Source organism: Actinia tenebrosa, unplaced genomic scaffold (assembly GCF_029948245.1).
Source record: "Actinia tenebrosa isolate PJP-AT-01 unplaced genomic scaffold, QUT_ActTen_1.0 PGA_scaffold16__25_contigs__length_10494907, whole genome shotgun sequence".
Taxonomy (NCBI): domain Eukaryota; kingdom Metazoa; phylum Cnidaria; class Anthozoa; order Actiniaria; family Actiniidae; genus Actinia; species Actinia tenebrosa.
In genome coordinates, this window is record NW_028292576.1 from 3,003,219 (window position 1) to 3,021,021 (window position 17,803).

At 37.5% G+C, this 17,803-nt stretch overlaps 2 protein-coding genes across 3 annotated transcripts; both read left to right on the forward strand.

Moving 5' to 3' along the window:
- The first annotated feature begins 114 nt into the window (after nt 1–114).
- LOC116288983 (uncharacterized) lies at nt 115–5,888 on the forward strand. The gene is made up of 5 exons (XM_089031252.1): nt 115–525; nt 1,384–3,202; nt 4,187–4,313; nt 4,879–4,972; nt 5,269–5,888. Exons 1-5 carry the CDS (start codon nt 342–344, stop codon nt 5,280–5,282), a joined length of 2,238 nt encoding a protein of 745 aa, XP_088887378.1. The 5' UTR covers nt 115–341; the 3' UTR covers nt 5,283–5,888.
- Nucleotides 5,889–6,727: 839 nt separating this feature from the next.
- LOC116288984 (uncharacterized) lies at nt 6,728–16,581 on the forward strand. 2 transcript variants are annotated; one of them, XM_031695857.2, is made up of 6 exons: nt 6,728–7,071; nt 8,999–9,406; nt 11,327–12,671; nt 12,769–12,880; nt 13,532–13,696; nt 14,475–16,581. In XM_031695857.2, exons 1-5 carry the CDS (start codon nt 6,981–6,983, stop codon nt 13,658–13,660), a joined length of 2,085 nt encoding a protein of 694 aa, XP_031551717.2. In that variant the 5' UTR covers nt 6,728–6,980; the 3' UTR covers nt 13,661–13,696; nt 14,475–16,581. The 2 variants fall into 2 exon arrangements, with proteins under 2 accessions (XP_031551717.2, XP_088887360.1); XM_089031234.1 differs by having other exon boundaries at nt 13,532–13,628.
- The last annotated feature ends 1,222 nt before the right edge of the window (nt 16,582–17,803 follow it).

Here is a 17,803-nt window from a genome sequence, read left to right on the forward strand (position 1 = left end):
TGACTTTTTTTGGAAAATATTTAGCAATCAGTCAAAATTAATTAATTTTTGTTATTTTATCTTATTTTTTGATTTGGGTTTCCTGTGGCATTGGCTCCAAATCGATGAATTGGCTCAATGCCAATGACGAGTTTTCAATCCTTCTAAATATTTTTTCAATAATCATAACTTCTAGTTAAAATATCCACTAAGAAACCGCTAAAGATAGCTTAGAGAGCTTCTTAAAACGGATATGAGACAGGTTTATCTCTTTAACGTCGTGAATTGATTCAAGATTAATACGAAATCTTCAAGAGAATAGCTTTCAAAACACTTGACTTGATCGAGATTGTTTTGTGAAAATGAAGCTCTTCTTTCTCGTTATTTTGGGTCTGATTTATTGTTCCTGGAGCAGCCCGTTGTCAAGGAAGGGCTCATTTTCTAAGCCTAAGCCTGTTAAGACAGAGGATTTTCCCATGGATGACATCTTAAAGGAGTATTGGACAATAAGAAAGCCAAGACACGCAGAACCTGGCAATGAAGAAGGTGATATAGATATGAATACTGCCGTGTTATATTCATTATTGATTGGTGAATTGATTGATCATGAAGATGGACAAGTGGCCCTCTCCCCCCCACCTTTTTAGCCCATAATGATTTTCTGATAATGCCTTAAATCTTAAAAAACCTAAAAATCACATTTCTGAAAGCTTCAGTTTTGAAATTTTTAAGGGGGGTGGGGAGGTGGGGAGGTGGGGATTCCCGTGGCCCCCCCAGGTTACCAGGGTAGTTCACCCCACCCCCCCCCCTACAGACACATACATACTAAAAATTGATACGTACAGATACATACTAAAAATTGTGCTTCAAGGTCCTTAGTAATTTGATTTCATTGGTTGAACGTATGATCAAATGATTGCCAGCAAGGTTGTATCTTGCATCATGTTTACTAGATTAAACTAGTTGTCATCAGACAAAAACTTACCAGAATTGGAACATGCCTGGTCAAATCTTTGCTTTGCTGGTCAATTTGACCAGTAACGTTGAGCCAGCAAGAGGGTAACATCAAGCTAAAACTATTTTGGCAGGTCGTCATGACAATTGACCAACTGGAGGTTACTTTAGCTCTGCAAATCTTCTAATGTTTCAGCAATCAATGAGAACATGTTTTAGTGTCGGGTGCAGAAGTGGAAACAACCTTTGCACTGTGCATTGTATGTCCTGAAATTTACAGTAGATATATACTAACCGTATTTGCTTTGTGCTTTGTGTTTTTTTGGCTTGCATTCTTATAGGTGAATCAGTTTTTTTTCTCTGCTGCTTCAAAACATTTAGAGCATAACTCATTGATATGAGTATAAATCTATATTATTATATAATAATATTTCAGTTTATTATCTATAGAAACTGGCGCTAAACCAACCCCTGTCAAGCCTGTTGATAAACCAGCCCCTACCAAGACTGTTAATAAACCAGCCCCTACCAAAACTGATGATAAACCAGCCCCTGACAAGACTGATGATAAACCAGACCCTAAGAAGACTGATGATAAACCAGCCCCTGACAAGACTGATGATAAACCAGCCCCTGACAAGACTGATGATAAATCAAACCCTGACAAGACTGATGATAAACCAGACCCTACCAAGACTGTTAATAAACCAGACCCTACCAAGACTGATGATAAACCAGCCCCTGACAAGACTGATGATAAATCAAACCCTGACAAGACTGATGATAAACCAGCCCCTGACAAGACTGATGATAAATCAAACCCTGACAAGACTGATGATAAAGCAGACCCTACCAAGACTGTTGATAAAACAGACCCTGACAAGACTGATGATAAACCAGACCCTAAGAAGACTGATGATAAACCAGCCCCTGACAAGACTGATGATAAACCACACCCTAAGAAGACTGATGATAAACCAGACCCTGACAAGACTGATGATAAACCAAACCCTACCAAGACTGTTAATAAACCAGACCCTACCAAGACTGATGATAAACCAGCCCCTGACATAACTGATGATAAACCAGCCCCTGACAAGACTGATGATAAATCAAACCCTGACAAGACTGATGATAAACCACACCCTACCAAGACTGTTAATAAACCAGACCCTACCAAGACTGATGATAAACCAGCCCCTGACAAGACTGATGATAAATCAAACCCTGACAAGACTGATGATAAAGCAGACCCTACCAAGACTGATGATAAACCAAACCCTAAGAAGACTGATGATAAACCAGACCCTAAGAAGACTGATGATAAACCACACCCTACCAAGACTGATGATAAACCACACCCTACCAAGACTGATGATAAACCAGCCCCTACCAAGACTGATGATAAACCACACCCTACCAAGACTGATGATAAACCAGACCCTAAGAAGACTGATGATAAACCAGACCCTACCAAGACTGTTAATAAACCAGACCCTACCAAGACTGATGATAAACCAGCCCCTGACAAGACTGATGATAAACCAGACCCTAAGAAGACTGATGATAAACCAGCCCCTGACAAGACTGATGATAAACCAGACCCTAAGAAGACTGATGATAAACCAGACCCTAACAAGACTGATGATAAACCAAACCCTAAGAAGACTGATGATAAACCAGACCCTACCAAGACTGATGATAAACCAGACCCTAAGAAGACTGATGATAAACCAGACCCTGACAAGACTGATGATAAACCAAACCCTAAGAAGACTGATGATAAACCAGACCCTACCAAGACTGATGATAAACCAAACCCTAAGAAGACTGATGATAAACCAGACCCTACCAAGACTGATGATAAACCAGACCCTAAGAAGACTGATGATAAACCAGACCCTAAGAAGACTGATGATAAACCAGCCCCCAAGTGGGAATATAAATCCCCTACTTTCAATCTCGAGTACACAGGATACAAAATAGACTATAAAATAACTACAGCCAACCCCTACTACAGAGATAAAAGCTACGACTGGAATGAATTTAAGGAATCAGATGTTGATGAGCAATCTGCTAGTAAAAAGACCAAAAATTACATGGATACACGAAAAAAATCAAAAGATGATTACTACTGGGGGTTCCCATCAGAGAGGTACCCGCTCAAGACCAGAACCCCTTGGAGACCTTGGACAACGCACAGGTACCAAGTCATCACTGATCCATGGAGAAGCCATGGATATCATGATGATAATAGAGGTTTATACAAGTAAGTGATAATGTACTTGTTTTGATATAATCAAGACACTTATATGTGCATGTAAAATAACCTTCACATTTTATGGAATAGGATACGGTTTTCACTTGTGATGGAGTCGGAGTCAGAGTTGAAGTGATGCAGTTGCAAGCAGTTTATTAGTGGTATTGCAAGTAAAAACGAATCATAAAAATTAGCATAAGAGAAAAAGGAAACCCTTCAATCTTTCTGGTTCAGAATCTGATTACCCTGCAAGCAGGGGTTGGCTTTTCTTCCTCTCCTTAGGGCTGAATGGCAAGGCAGAAGAAGACCTCTGCTAGCAGGGTAAAATCTGATGCACTTGATCTTACTCTAATTCTAATTCTTTGCAGTTAACGGTCATGTGTCTGTACTTGTGAGCAAAATTTAAAAAAAATTTTTTTAATACTTGTAAAGAACTGAATGAAAGGATGTGTAACCAGTGTGTCACGAAATGCAGTTTTATTACGATCTCTCGAAACAGGTTGTAGAAAGTTTGTTTGCTCACCAGTATATTTTACCCATGGGAATCAAGATGTTCATTCATTTGCTATCAGTGAATTAATCAGCACATGATTACTGAGATGCAAAGGGCCTATTCCAACTCCATTTCTGTTTTTCACTTTGACTTGTTGCAAGTCATAAGTTGGCTTCAATAAAGTTTATGATGATGATAATGATGATGATGAGGATGATGGTAATGATGAAGAAGAAGTTGATAATGAGGATGAGGATGTTGGAAGTTATAAGTTGGCTTCAATAAAGTTTATGATGATGATAATGATGATGATGATGAGGAGGATGATGGTAATGATGAAGAAGATGATAATGAGGATGAGGATGTTGGAAGTTATAAGTTGGCTTCAATAAAGTTTATAATGATGATGATGATGAGGATGATGAAGAAGATGATAATGAGGATGATGATGAAGATGATGATGATAAAATCAAACGTATTTGCCTATTTTTCATTGATAGATCAAGGAGCCATAGAACAAGGAATTATAAAGATGATGAACAAGACTCCAATGTATTTCCCGTCATCATTTTGTCTTGTCTTTTGGTCTTCTCTGCCTTTGTTATTCTGTTCCTCACCAGAAAAAAGGTATTTTTCTCTTTCAAATTAATTTTCATTTCTTATGCCATTGCCTTTTATGGGGGAAAAAGTTGCAGTCAAAGTAAGAAAACTGTGAACACCTAAAATATGTCAGGAATGTTAAACATTGTTGCAACAGTTATTGTTATTACAGAAAGACCAAAAACAATTATGTATTTAGTTTATGAACATACCAGGGTTGATGTAGGGCTGTTTTAAGACTTGTTAGTGCTCTTTTAACAGCAACAATTAACTAAACATAAAGCAATTACTCAGCTACGCCTCGTGAGTCTACAACATTTTGATGACTAGTTGACGAAAATGATGGTAAATAAGAGGAAATAACACAGAAAACTAGAGAAAATTGCTTTTTTTTTAAACACAAAAAATTAAAAAATTTACTACAAAAACAAGGGTAAAATTTGAAAGAAAAACTGAGTTTCAAGCTTGTGTGATATGCTGATGTAATTTATTCGTATGTCCTCCTACTTCCCCCGGCTCTAGACCAATCAGAAATCGAGGAAATTTGCAATAATGGTAAAATAATTATTAATGTTGGGAATGTTTTTTGCAGCTTTGTGAGATAGTTACTGGGAGAAGAAGCAGTGATACAATGAACCCTCGTACACTGGCGATGAATGTGGATGAGGCCAGACCGTTAATGACAAGTATGCAATGATCTTATATAATTAACTGCACTATATGATGATACACTGAATCAAAATATGGTGACCAATTTGAATAACTGTTATTCTGCACTGACTAGAAATATAGCGACTGACTAGAAATATAGCAACTGACTAGCCTCTTGTACATGTGAAAATCCCGGGGGGGGGGGGGGAGGGGTACTCTTGCCCGTTTAGGGTAGGGATGTGCCGCTGAGCCCTCTGTTCTCAAACTTCTCTTCGTTTGTGTATGTGAATTCTAACACGTGATTATATGATGTCGACATTTATTTCCGCAGAATATGTTGCTTGATGTAAAGAAACGGACTTGTGCATTACCCCATCGCCAAACGACATCGCCTACTTAACTTGGCTTAATGTGATTGGTTCTCGGTTAAACTACTACATTTATTGGTGCGTTTGAGTAAGGGGAGTGAGCGTTGCGTGACAACACTGATAACGGCTTCGTAGGAGACTAGTATATTAAATGCGCAATGTTTTATCGTGTGTACGCCTTAACATATGTTTAGACGTTTTACTGATTGTGTACGTGCAACTTTCTTTCGTGTGTATGCTATAGCATCGTTTAAAATATTGTTTCCGGCGTTAAAGCAATTTTGTCTTGTATGTTGTATCTTTCATGCAATACAGTGTGCGTATTTTTGTATTCTGTATTAATATAGATAAGAATTTTTTGAATCCTTTTATTTTTTTATAACGTAAATATAACAAAAATTTTCATAAGGAATTTTATAAATGGCATAAAATCAGATCGCATGGCGACAAAAACGTTTAGCTTCAAAAGCTGTAATATTCAAAGATAGTATTTCAAAACATCTTTAAGATGTAATGTACATAGAGCCAAATGGGAATTAAGTTATAATTATAAACAAAGCGAATAAAATACTTTGATAGAAAAGGAGATTTCTTTTTAACATGTTACCATGGGAAATTTGAGAAGATCCAGCTCAGATCTATGCTAGTCCAGAACTGAACCTACTTTTCTCACTAACTGATTTTGAAATCTATATCTTAACAAGTAAAGGGAATACCGCATTATAACTTACCAGTCTCTTTTATTTCGCTAGTCGGTTCGTCTCCGCGCATGCGCGTACTCCTTTGACTTTCAGAAAAAATCAGCGCCACAAGATGGTTCACTATATATAGAGCTGTTTTCGTCAGCAAGGCAAACGCCAGATCAATCACACTGCTCGAAAAAATCAGCCAATCAAAATTAAAGAAAACATCACGGTTGCTGCAAGGCACATACATTGATCTTTTTACAGACATACGAAAGCTGCGCTATCGAGACACTTCACCAAGCCGCACAATCGAAGTTTTACGAAGGGAGGAAAATGGTGGAGAACCCGGTGAAAAATCCACGAATCAAGGAAAATATCTAACAAACTCTACTCACTTGCGAAACCAAGTCCAGGAACACGGGCGTAGCAAGTCTCGATCATAAGAGAGGCGAGGATAGGCAATGTACCATTTTCCCGCCAAATCCATAGGAAATTCCGCATGCCATCAATCAAAATTTGGTGCCGAGAGCAAACTGGGGGATGGGGGCGGGCAAATTCTATCCCTACGCTGGTGTCCAGTCGAGAGGCAAGGCCGCTGAGAGGCAATCGGCTGCCGCTTTGATTTTCTTGGAAACTTTTTTTAAAATTTGGGGCTCCTGTGTTATAGCCTTTTGAGAGAAGTTGAGGAGAGTAGTGTCCAGTTCTCCACGTTCGTATTTCTCCTAGGGACCCTAGGGCGAGGGACGCACATCAACGTTGCAAACTTCATCAGCAGAAAAAAGTACGGATTATTTTTTGGTTTTTCTGCTAATTATTTATTCAAATAACTGTCAAAAACACTACAAAAGTTACTCCTAGAGTTTCTACTATGAGGGGAATTTTCGTATAGTAGAAATAAGTTTCGTAAGTTTTGGTAAATTTGTCCAAAAATCTTAACGCGGAAAAGTTGAACGTGTGAAGTCACGAGTGACTCATTTGAGTCTTTGAGAATGAAAGTCTTTCTTTTTTCTGTTTTATTGGGCTTGTTTTGTTGTTCCTGGAGTATTCCAGCATCTAGGAAGAGTCCCTCTAATAGCAGAGGTAAGTATTTTGGCTGTAAATATCTTTTTTGGTGATTATGTTGGTTTTTATTCGATATTTCGAGCTCCACTTGAAGTCTGCACGTTAAGCTTACTTGACATCGCATCACTTACCAAATATAAACCTCATAAAAATCATTTAAAAAATCTCATAAATCTGAAGATATAGAACGCATTCTGCGATTATATCAAAGACATAATCCTATTGACTTTTGAAATGCCTTTATGCATTTTTTTGTGTGTGTGTTTACGTTTTTTAAAATTGAAGTTTCATACTCTAATTTGGGATATCTTTTTAGGTGTGATGAAGTTCACTTCAACTAATAGTTGTTTTGCGTAAATTTGGGTTTGAAAAGTAGCTTTGGTCGTAAAATTTTAGATTCTTATTGAAATAATACTGTTATTCTAGCAGAGTTACCGATGAATACTTGACAATGTCAAAGTCATAACTATGAATCAAGCTTATTTACTGTGTCAGTTGATGATACATTAAACATTGAAGCAATCTTATTTTTATAAGGCAGACACTTTAGATGCATAAATATATCTCTTGGCCATCTACCTGAGCAGGGAGGGGAGAGGGGCTTTTGGCCTGGTTTCATTGAAGATGTGCGACTTAGGGACTATTCCATATACACCACTACTCATGTGTAGAACCTAATACAGTTAGGTTTAATTCAAAATTGTTTTGAAGGTACTGCTGATTTAAACACCAAACTTGTTGAACTAAATTAGGCCAATAACAGGTACATATTGATGGTTTTCATGGCGGCCATGTTGGAGGAACTTAACAAAAGAATTGTCAATGAATTCTTTCGTTATATCCTCCAACATGGCCGTCGTGCCTTTTGTTATTTAATTCTCTTGGGAATGGTTGAAAACCATCAATACTTCACTCAAAAAGAGTGGTGTATCAATCAGTTTGGTCCAGCATTTCATTTTCAATTTGGAACAGCAAACATGTTAAGCTTGACAGGGCTTGCTGCTTTATTTGTCGCTGGAGTGGCAGCTGATTACAGCTCTATTTCCATAATTAATTCATCAATTACGTTCAGCACATGAGTGGAGTTAGCGTATAGAATGACCCTAAACTATCTATGGCAAAAAAAGTCTTGAAATAACATATCCCATTTGATAATGGTATGTGCATACTGTAGTATATCAACCCTATTTAAAACTAAAGGGAAATTCTTGACCCTATATAAGACAAACGCTAATTACTGTAATCAATTTAACACACTTTGTATATGTATTCTAATTAGCCAAATCCTATTTTTTAGTCAAATCCAACTAGTCGGTCAAATTTTTAGATGCAAACAATTCAATGTTTTGGTTTTCAAAGCCAGCACTTTTCGCTACTAGTAGGCTATAACTTATATTCTACTGGTAGCTCATCCAATCAGAACATAGCATTGATGATAGACTGCTAGTTGGATTTGACTAACATTTGTTATTGTTTAAAGTAGACCCAAGATATTTCTTTTTAAGAACTATTTTCTACAGAACATTATCAAACTCATTAATAATTAATGAGGAAAACACTGCCCAACAGAAATCACGAACGTGAAGAGTGTTGTAAATCTGATACAAAACTGTGTTCATTTGCATAAACTTTAAGTTGAATTTTCTTGGCCAAATTCACTTTAATTTTGAAAATTTTAGTGAAACACAAAGGAACTAACCTAGACGTTTGATAAGTCATATACAGTATTCGTGTCCGTGTTGTATCCGATATACAATCACTCGGCTACGCCTCGTGGTTGTATATCTGATACAACACAGCCACTCATACTGTATATATTACTTATGCTTATTTTCAAGGTTTTGAAGATTTTTTAGTTTTATCTTTAAAACAGTTTATCGTAAATACATAGAAATTCTTATATATTATATAAGAAGAACCTTCATATTTTATTATTATTCCTTAGATATTTGTAGTTTACCACCAGAAGAAGGACCATGCAGAGCATACTTTGAAATGTGGTTTTACAATGCTACCTCACGCCAGTGTGAAACGTTTGTGTACGGAGGATGTGAAGGAAATGAGAATAGGTTTGATGAGAAAAACACTTGTGAAAAAAAATGTAAACAATTGCAGGATAAACAGAACAATTTGATGTTCAGAATACGAAGATCTGTGGAAACCAATAATAGTAAAAGGAAAGGAAATGCAAAAGACAGTCCACAGATTAAAAAGAAAGAAGGGAAGTTACCCATGGATGACATTTTAAAGGAGTATTGGACAATAAGAAAGCCAAGACTTGCAGAACCTATGCCTGGTAAGGAAGAAGGTGGTATAGATATGAATGCTGCCTTAAACCCGGAGCAAAAAGAAGGTGTGTGATCTTTAATATTGATTGGTTCATTTTGATAAGGATTGTAACCCAATTCAGATGAGCAGTACACCCATCCCCCCAAAAAGTCATTGGCTAATGACGTGATCAAAAAACTGCCAGTAATGTTGTAAGTCATGTTTACAAGATGAAACTACTAATATGTATTTGTCATAAATATCGCATTCTGATTGATTGGGAGAGCATACTTTATGAGAGCATGCAGCACATGTATTGCAATTTCTACTTTATAAAAAAAATAATAATTTGCTTGCTGTGCTGTGTGGAGTTATAAAGTATTGGAGATTGGCAGAACACTCAAGAGGTTTTGAGAAGCACTTGGCTACATGTCGTGCTTCTCCTAACACTTCTCTTAAATTTTTCTTGACGAATTTCTTTTCCAATAACCATATCCTCTTGCTTTAAAAATTGCCGAAACTAGATTAAAGACATATATCTGAAATAATTCATTGAAAAATTCAGTAAATTTTGTCTGAAAGTCAGGAAAATCAGTGAAACATTTGGCATATGATACTATATAAGCAGCCATCTTGAATCAAGCTTAAAAATCTAAATATGGTATCAAAACTCCTAATTTGTAATATCTCAATATTCTGGAGCATGCATATAGTGTTATATGTTACAACTACAGGGCTCAAAATAACGGCTGGTTAGTGGCCGGACATGATGACCGTCCAAATTAATTTTTGACCGGACATACCTCATTATTGGCCGGTCAAACTAATGGTAAAAAATATATATAATAACTGAATCAATATAAAAAACGTAAATTTATCTATTTGTATTTTACTGTAATCGTCAGTGTATAACGCACACTTCTCTCTCTCAAAATAGTGCTTCTACAAACTGATGTGCGTATTATCGTAGTTGCACAGACGGGATAAATTTTGCTAGCTAATTTACAAGAAAATTGTGTCAAACTAAATATTTAATTTCTCTTAATTCGTTGGCTACTTCGACCCGAACTGGGGGTAGAAATCGTTAATTGGTGCATTTTTTCATTTTCACAGCATTTACATAAAAAATTTATTATAGAGATAGAAATCTGTATAGTTTTTTAAGTTGTGTGTGACAGTTTTGTGCGAAGATATTGTGTGAATATAGCGAAGGATTTTGTAGCCTGTAGTCAGCACTACGCGAAATAGATCAACTTCTTACCGTCAGCACGCTATGGGGGAAAAGACAATGATATGCGTCTCGTTCCAGTCCTGAAGTACCACCCGTCTGTAGTCGGTAAAATTACAATTTGAGTTTTTCCTTCATAAAAATAAAACTGTGTTGGTTGTTTGAAAATGATTTTTTTTTTGGAAAAACTGGAACATTACGCGAGAATTCATAACACCTACTGAGAACGAACAGATGTTACCTAGGAACAACAGGTTTAACATGGAAATGATGCAAAACAAAATGATGGATGATGGAACATGTTTTCATGTGAATTATAGTTTAAAAATGGAGAAATTTACACTAAAAGAAGATAAATCTATTGATAAAACATAAGGAAATCTTTCTAAGATAAAAATGTTTAAAATCATGTAAAAATGTTGGGCATTTTAATTAAATAAGATTTAAAATTCAATTCGATTCAATTGGAAGTGTTTGTTAGTTTTTTCGATAGTTTCTCTTCATCTCATAGATTTGACCGAACATGATGTCCTGCATAAAGGACGTTTGGCCGGCCAGTGCTTATTTTGGCTGGTCATTGTCCGTTGACCGGCCTTTAGTTTGAGCCCTGCAACCACCTTATGAGTTTCTGTTTTAAATTGATACTTTGCAGTGCACATGCTTATTGAATTGCATCCTTGTTCTGGAAATTGAAAGTTTGAAAACATTAACAGCATCACTCATTAAAATCTGTATTCTGTATTGCATACTTATTAATCAATTGAGTCTGTTATACAGGAAATAAAGGCAATATTAAAAATGGAAATGAAATTAAGACTGATGATAAACCAGACCCTAAGAAGACTGATGATAAACCAGACCCTACCAAGACTGATGATAAACCAGCCCCTACCAAGACTGATGATAAACCAGACCCTAAGAAGACTGATGATAAACCAGACCCTAAGAAGACTGATGATAAACCAGACCCTGACAAGACTGATGATAAACCACACCCTACCAAGACTGATGATAAACCACACCCTAAGAAGACTGATGATAAACTAGACCCTGACAAGACTGATGATAAACCAGACCCTACCAAGACTGATGATAAATCAGCCCCTACCAAGACTGATGATAAACCAGCCCCTACCAAGACTGATGATAAACCAGCCCCTACCAAGACTGATGATAAACCACACCCTACCAAGACTCATTATAAACCAGCCCCTACCAAGACTGATGATAAACCACACCCTACCAAGACTGATGATAAACCACACCCTAAGAAGACTGATGATAAACTAGACACTAGGCAGACTGATGATAAACCACACCCTAAGAAGACTGATGATAAACCAGACCCTGACAAGACTGATTATAAACCAGCCCCTACCAAGACTGATGATAAACCAGCCCCTACCAAGACTGATGATAAACCAGCCACTACCAAGACTCATTATAAACCAGCCCCTACCAAGACGGATGATAAACCAGGCCCTACCAAGACTGATGATAAACCACACCCTACCAAGACTCATTATAAACCAGCCCCTACCAAGACTGATGATAAACCAGCCCCTACCAAGACTGATGATAAACCACACCCTAAGAAGACTGATGATAAACTAGACCCTAGGCAGACTGATGATAAACCAGACCCTAAGAAGACTGATGATAAACCAGACCCTGACAAGACTGATTATAAACCAGCCCCTACCAAGACTGATGATAAACCAGCCCCTACCAAGACTGATGATAAACCAGACCCTAAGAAGACTGATGATAAACTAGACCCTAGGCAGACTGATGATAAACCACACCCTACCAAGACTGATGATAAACCACACCCTACCAAGACTGATGATAAACCACACCCTACCAAGACTGATGATAAACCACACCCTACCAAGACTGATGATAAACCACACCCTACCAAGACTGATGATAAACCACACCCTACCAAGACTGATGATAAACCACACCCTACCAAGACTGATGATAAACCACACCCTACCAAGACTGATGATAAACCAGACGCTAAGAAGACTGATGACAAACCAGACCCTGACAATACTGATAACTCTACTGATAAGCAGACTTCTAGTAAAGCTGACCAAGACATGAAGGTCGATTCAAGGTTTGTTAATAAGATTTTAGCAGTTGTCTTAGTGTCCTGATGAAAGGCTTTACAATACTAATCAGGTGTGCTGATCATCAACATTTCATATTTTAAGGAACTTCCCAGACCAACCAAATGAAAAGGAGTCCAGTCATTTTGCAGCCTTCTTCCTGTCATCTATCGTTGTTGTTTTTTTGGTCTATGTTATTTACCACAACAAGCAGAAGGTAAGTAACAGATATTGCCATACAAGATAACCCCTTTTTATTAAGAGTCCCCTTCGTAGTGCCTGTGCCATATTGTATAAATTAGAATAATAAAGTTTGAAATGAGACACATGGTGATTCATTTGAACAGAAAAGTTGAAATCTTAACATTAGTAGCCACTGCTTTGTCTTATAATCAACAGAACAAGAAAAAACTCACCATATGCTTTGTTTCCTTGTTAACATAATTTAGTATCAATACACAGGTGATTATTGAAAATCTCACGCAGTGATTGGTCGAGAAACTCAGATTATCACACGATAATCACCTCCAGTGATAATCCAAAATGGCGGCCAGCCGCTTTGTTGCTGTTTTAGTAATGTTTAGGCATTACAAATGTCAATCTAAGGCGCCCCCACCCACATACACTTTTTGGTTTGCTCAGCAGCCCCTGAGAAGAGGCTAGTCTAGTACTGCTACACCAGACTTGATTCTCAGAAGTAGGGCAAAATAATGGAGATACCATCGTTTGAGAACTAAAATCTCTTGTTGAGAAGATATTTACATTGCCACAGTAAAGACCCTCCAAGCAGCTTCATTTTTCCATTATTCCTACACCAGAAATGTATATACATATCGTTCATTTCATTCTAAATATTTTGTTTTCACAGATATTGGCTATAATACTTGAAGGAAAAACCCCAAGAAGGCATCACCGTTACCGTAAATTAGAAACGAACGTAGAAGAAGCCATGCCGACAATGAAAAGTATGAGTTCCACTACACCGTATATCTACTAGACATGTATGCAGATTCCAAGTCCTTATCACAAAAATGTGAGACATGGCTTAAGCTGCTGACATTGCCTCTCTAGGCAAACTTCTCATTTGGGTTTCCAGTGTTAACAAAAGAGCTAAGGGGACAGGAGAGTGATCTTTCCCCCCCCCTCCCCCCACTTCATCCTCTCTGTTGTTCTGTTCTGCAGCTCACACTAGTTTTTAGCTAGTTATATCTTCTTGTTGTTCTGTTAAATAATAGTCTGTCTGTCTGTCTGTCAGTCTGTTAGATAATATGGAACCCAAAAGCGAGTCTGTAAACACAGGGACCCCAAAAGTGAAAATTGCCTGTAGAGGAGATGATTAAAACTCAATAAATTCGTCAAAATGTGAAATAAAATATAATAAAAAACGTCCTAAACGCTAAAATGTTAAAAATACAAAATCTAAGGGCAAAAACGGTACTACTTTTCAAAGGTTAGCTAAAATTTCTCTACTTTATTTCACGTTTTGACGATTTTATTGCCCATTTCAGATCACATGAAAGATTTAGCTCCAAAAAGTGGTATCACATGGTCTGAAATGTGCACAACAAACAATGAAACTGAAAAGGTCTATTAGAAATTGTTTGGGAGGCTAGGAAATTTGACGTGCTGGGTTCCCTGTGGTAAAGTGAATATGGTACTGCCACAGGTAGACCATAATGGGGTGAAGCATAATTTGGTTTTTGATGAACTCAGTGTCAAAACGAGATCACCTGGTAGTTCATTGAAACCCCTAAAGCTGACTATTTAGATATACAGTGACATTCCAAATATTTTTTATCTATTTTCAACAGAATATGTTGCATAACCTGCAAGTCCAAATGGCACCATAACTGCTTGCCCTCGTGTAAATCTGTGAACCAAGGGTTCGTTTTCTTACAAAACTAGTTTTCTTAGTTTTTATATTGTAAATAAGCTAAAGGCTGACTTCTCTGTACCACAAGCTGACGTCACGAGCAGTATGACTGAGAAATGCATGGCTCTGACATATAAATGGCTTTTTTCTCTATCTTAATTATGATTGGTTAGCAAATTGATGGGCATGTAACTTTTTCTTTCCTTCTCATGAACTCTGCTCCTACTGTTGACTTTTCCTTTGTCAATGAAGTTGTAGCTTTGAAAGACAAGAAGATGACTCGTTGATGAAGCGACAAGAAGTACATTGTGATTTGTTCGGATTCCTTTATGGTATTCTGAGATTGGTCAGTTGTTCGTGCTCATTGATTGGCTAGTATTATTAACACACAAGTCTATAGATCGTGAATGGATGCTCATATTTCTAAGGTGTTCTGCGAATGGACACTTGTTGATGTTTAACGATTGGTCAGTCCTCGTACAGTAGATTGTGACTGAATATTTGCATTTCTGAGTAATTTGTTCCGTTGTTGGTGTTTGTTGATTGGCTGGTGTTCTAAACACAAACACGTTCTATAATTGATCGGTGAAGAAGTATCTAAACGTTAGATTGTGATTGGACGACTGGTAAAGCTTAATGGTGAATGGCCGTTTGATTTGAAACTTAACTTGGATTGACAAAATGGATTCTCAAAAAAGTCTTCGCAATAAAAATAACTAGATTTACGACTATAACGTACAAATCATCATAAAAAAGGAAAAAAGATCAAGATATATGAAAATTAAATTAACAGTAGAACCACAACTTATATAATTCAAAGAAAAAACTTTTATACGCGTTTTGTAAAATTTTAACGACAATTGTTTTTAGTGTTTATACTTGTAAGAAAAAGTAAAAAAAGAATCCTAATAATAACCTGGTAGTGAAAAGTTAAATTAACTAAAGTACTTGTTAAACAAATATTAAGGAAAGGCAGTTCGTTTGTAAGCTAAGAGCCTCCGATTGATATTTATAGTGGAATACTAGTTAAAGTCGACCTGCACGCAGTCTAACTGTGACTGGACTAGAGGATTTTTTTGCGGATTCTGATTGGCTAAGAGGAATCTGGTATGTTTTTGGAAATTTCTACCAGACTTTGCACCCCTCTGAAAGAAATCTGGTTAGATCTTGGAATTTTTTTTTTAATAAATGATTGCACGGAGACAAAGCGGCAAAATAAATTACTGTAATTTAGATTTTCAAGACACCTGTTCTAACACTCTCAATATTTAGATATACTGTTATTAGGATATTATTAAGATATTATTAGACATTCCGAGATTGAGGGAAAACTGGGTCGAATTGGCATTGCAATGCATTTTGGGGCTATTTTAGAGGACGTTTTTCCAAGATGGCGTCTGTTTTGTCCCCTTAAACATAACCACAATGCACTGCAATGTCAACTCGACCCAGTGTTTTCTCGGTAATAAGTGTCCGATATTTTCTTTAGTATTTATGCGCATGTGTAGTAATGGCCGCTATGTTGGTTATATTCATATTCCTTTCGTTATATTATCCAACATGGCTGTCATGACTTAGCCGTTTTCTTGGAAGCGTTTCAGTGGATCCAAGAGCGGACTAGCTAGGTGATCGTGTTGTTGAAAAGATATCCCTCGTCTTGTTAAAACATTTTTTAGTGTTTCTGTGTCTTAAAACATAGGGTTTTAAGCTTCTGTTAGTAATAAACAAAGTCAAAACCACGGCTTTCGCGCCGCGTTTGGAATTATCCACAACAGAAACCTAAAAAGTGTTTGGGGGAAGCGCAACTTCGATCCGTTGTAAAATTTAGTTCGCATTCACAGCGCGCATGACTACAATATCGCTCGAAGTTAAATCTGAAATTCAAATTAGGAAAATACTGATAGTTGTGTCTAAGGAAAGAAAGATAGATCTAACATTGCGATTGCAGTTTATTAAGTTGAATTTAAAAAGTCCATTTAAAATGTACATGTCATAGAATATAGAAAGATGTAAAAAGTAATTTGAAATAAATGGTTTTAAGATCACGTCGGATGCAAGGGTTTGAATAGACCGTTATTTGATTTAACTCATCTAAGTCAGGGCCTGGCTAACTCGCAGATTGAACACTGAAACAACCTCTGGGCTGATCTAAGTCGGGGCATGACTAACTCACAGATCGAACAATGAAACAACCTCTGGGCTGATCTAAGTCAGGGCCTGGCTAACTCACAGATCGAACCCTGAAACAACCTCTGGGCTGATCTAAGTCAGAGCATGGCTAACTCAATGATTGAACCCTGAAACAACCTCTGGGCTGATCTAAGTCAGGGCATGGCTAACTCACAGATTGAACCCTGAAACAACCTCTGGGCTGATCTAAGTCAGGGCCTGGCTAACTCACAGATCGAACAATGAAACAACCTCTGGACTGATCTAAGTCAGAGCATGGCTAACTCACAGATTGAACCTTGAAACTCACAGATCTAATCGGAATTTCGCGACGGTTAGTTGACTGGCAGATGGAAGAAAACCGGAGAACCTGGAGAAAACCCATCGAATAGAGGGAGAGAACTAACAAACACTACTCACGTGTTGATACCGAGTCATGGAATTCAAACTTAACCCCAAAGTTGAGAGTCGAGTGTACTGCCGTACTACATCACCCTTGACTCCTTAACAAGAGACTAGACGGGAAGCGACCGAGATCGAGGGAGCAAAAAGAACAGTTCAATTGACGGGAAGAGCTATGCGAGGCGAGGGTCCATTCGCAGCGAGGACGAAAGGTCACTCAGACTGTACGGAAAAGAAACTCGTAGGGCCCGATTGTACGAAGGGTGGATAGCGCTATCCGATAAATCCTTATCCAGTGGATAAGTCAATGCTGTTATCCAATAAATTTATCCACTGTCAGTATAAGATTTGTCTGTCAGATAGCGCTATTCAGCCTACGGTACGACCGGGTTCTGGTGATCGGGAAGAAAAGTTGAGCAGACTAGGCTATAATAGATGGAAGAGAATCCCTTATGGTGTGAATGAGTGTTGCAGTCGGCTTTGAAATCAAAGAAATATTAAGGTGAAAATCGCACCGTGTGTGAATGTGGATGTGACCCTGCACGCGACGTACCGTATGAGATGTCACTAGATGAAGTTTGTTATTGTTGCATGGATGGGGAAGGTTGGAAGCTTCGGTGGTCAATAAAGGGATATGTAGCAAGCTATCGGTTGCTGAAAACTGAGGAAGCGAGTGGTTGCTGCATCAAGCTGCTG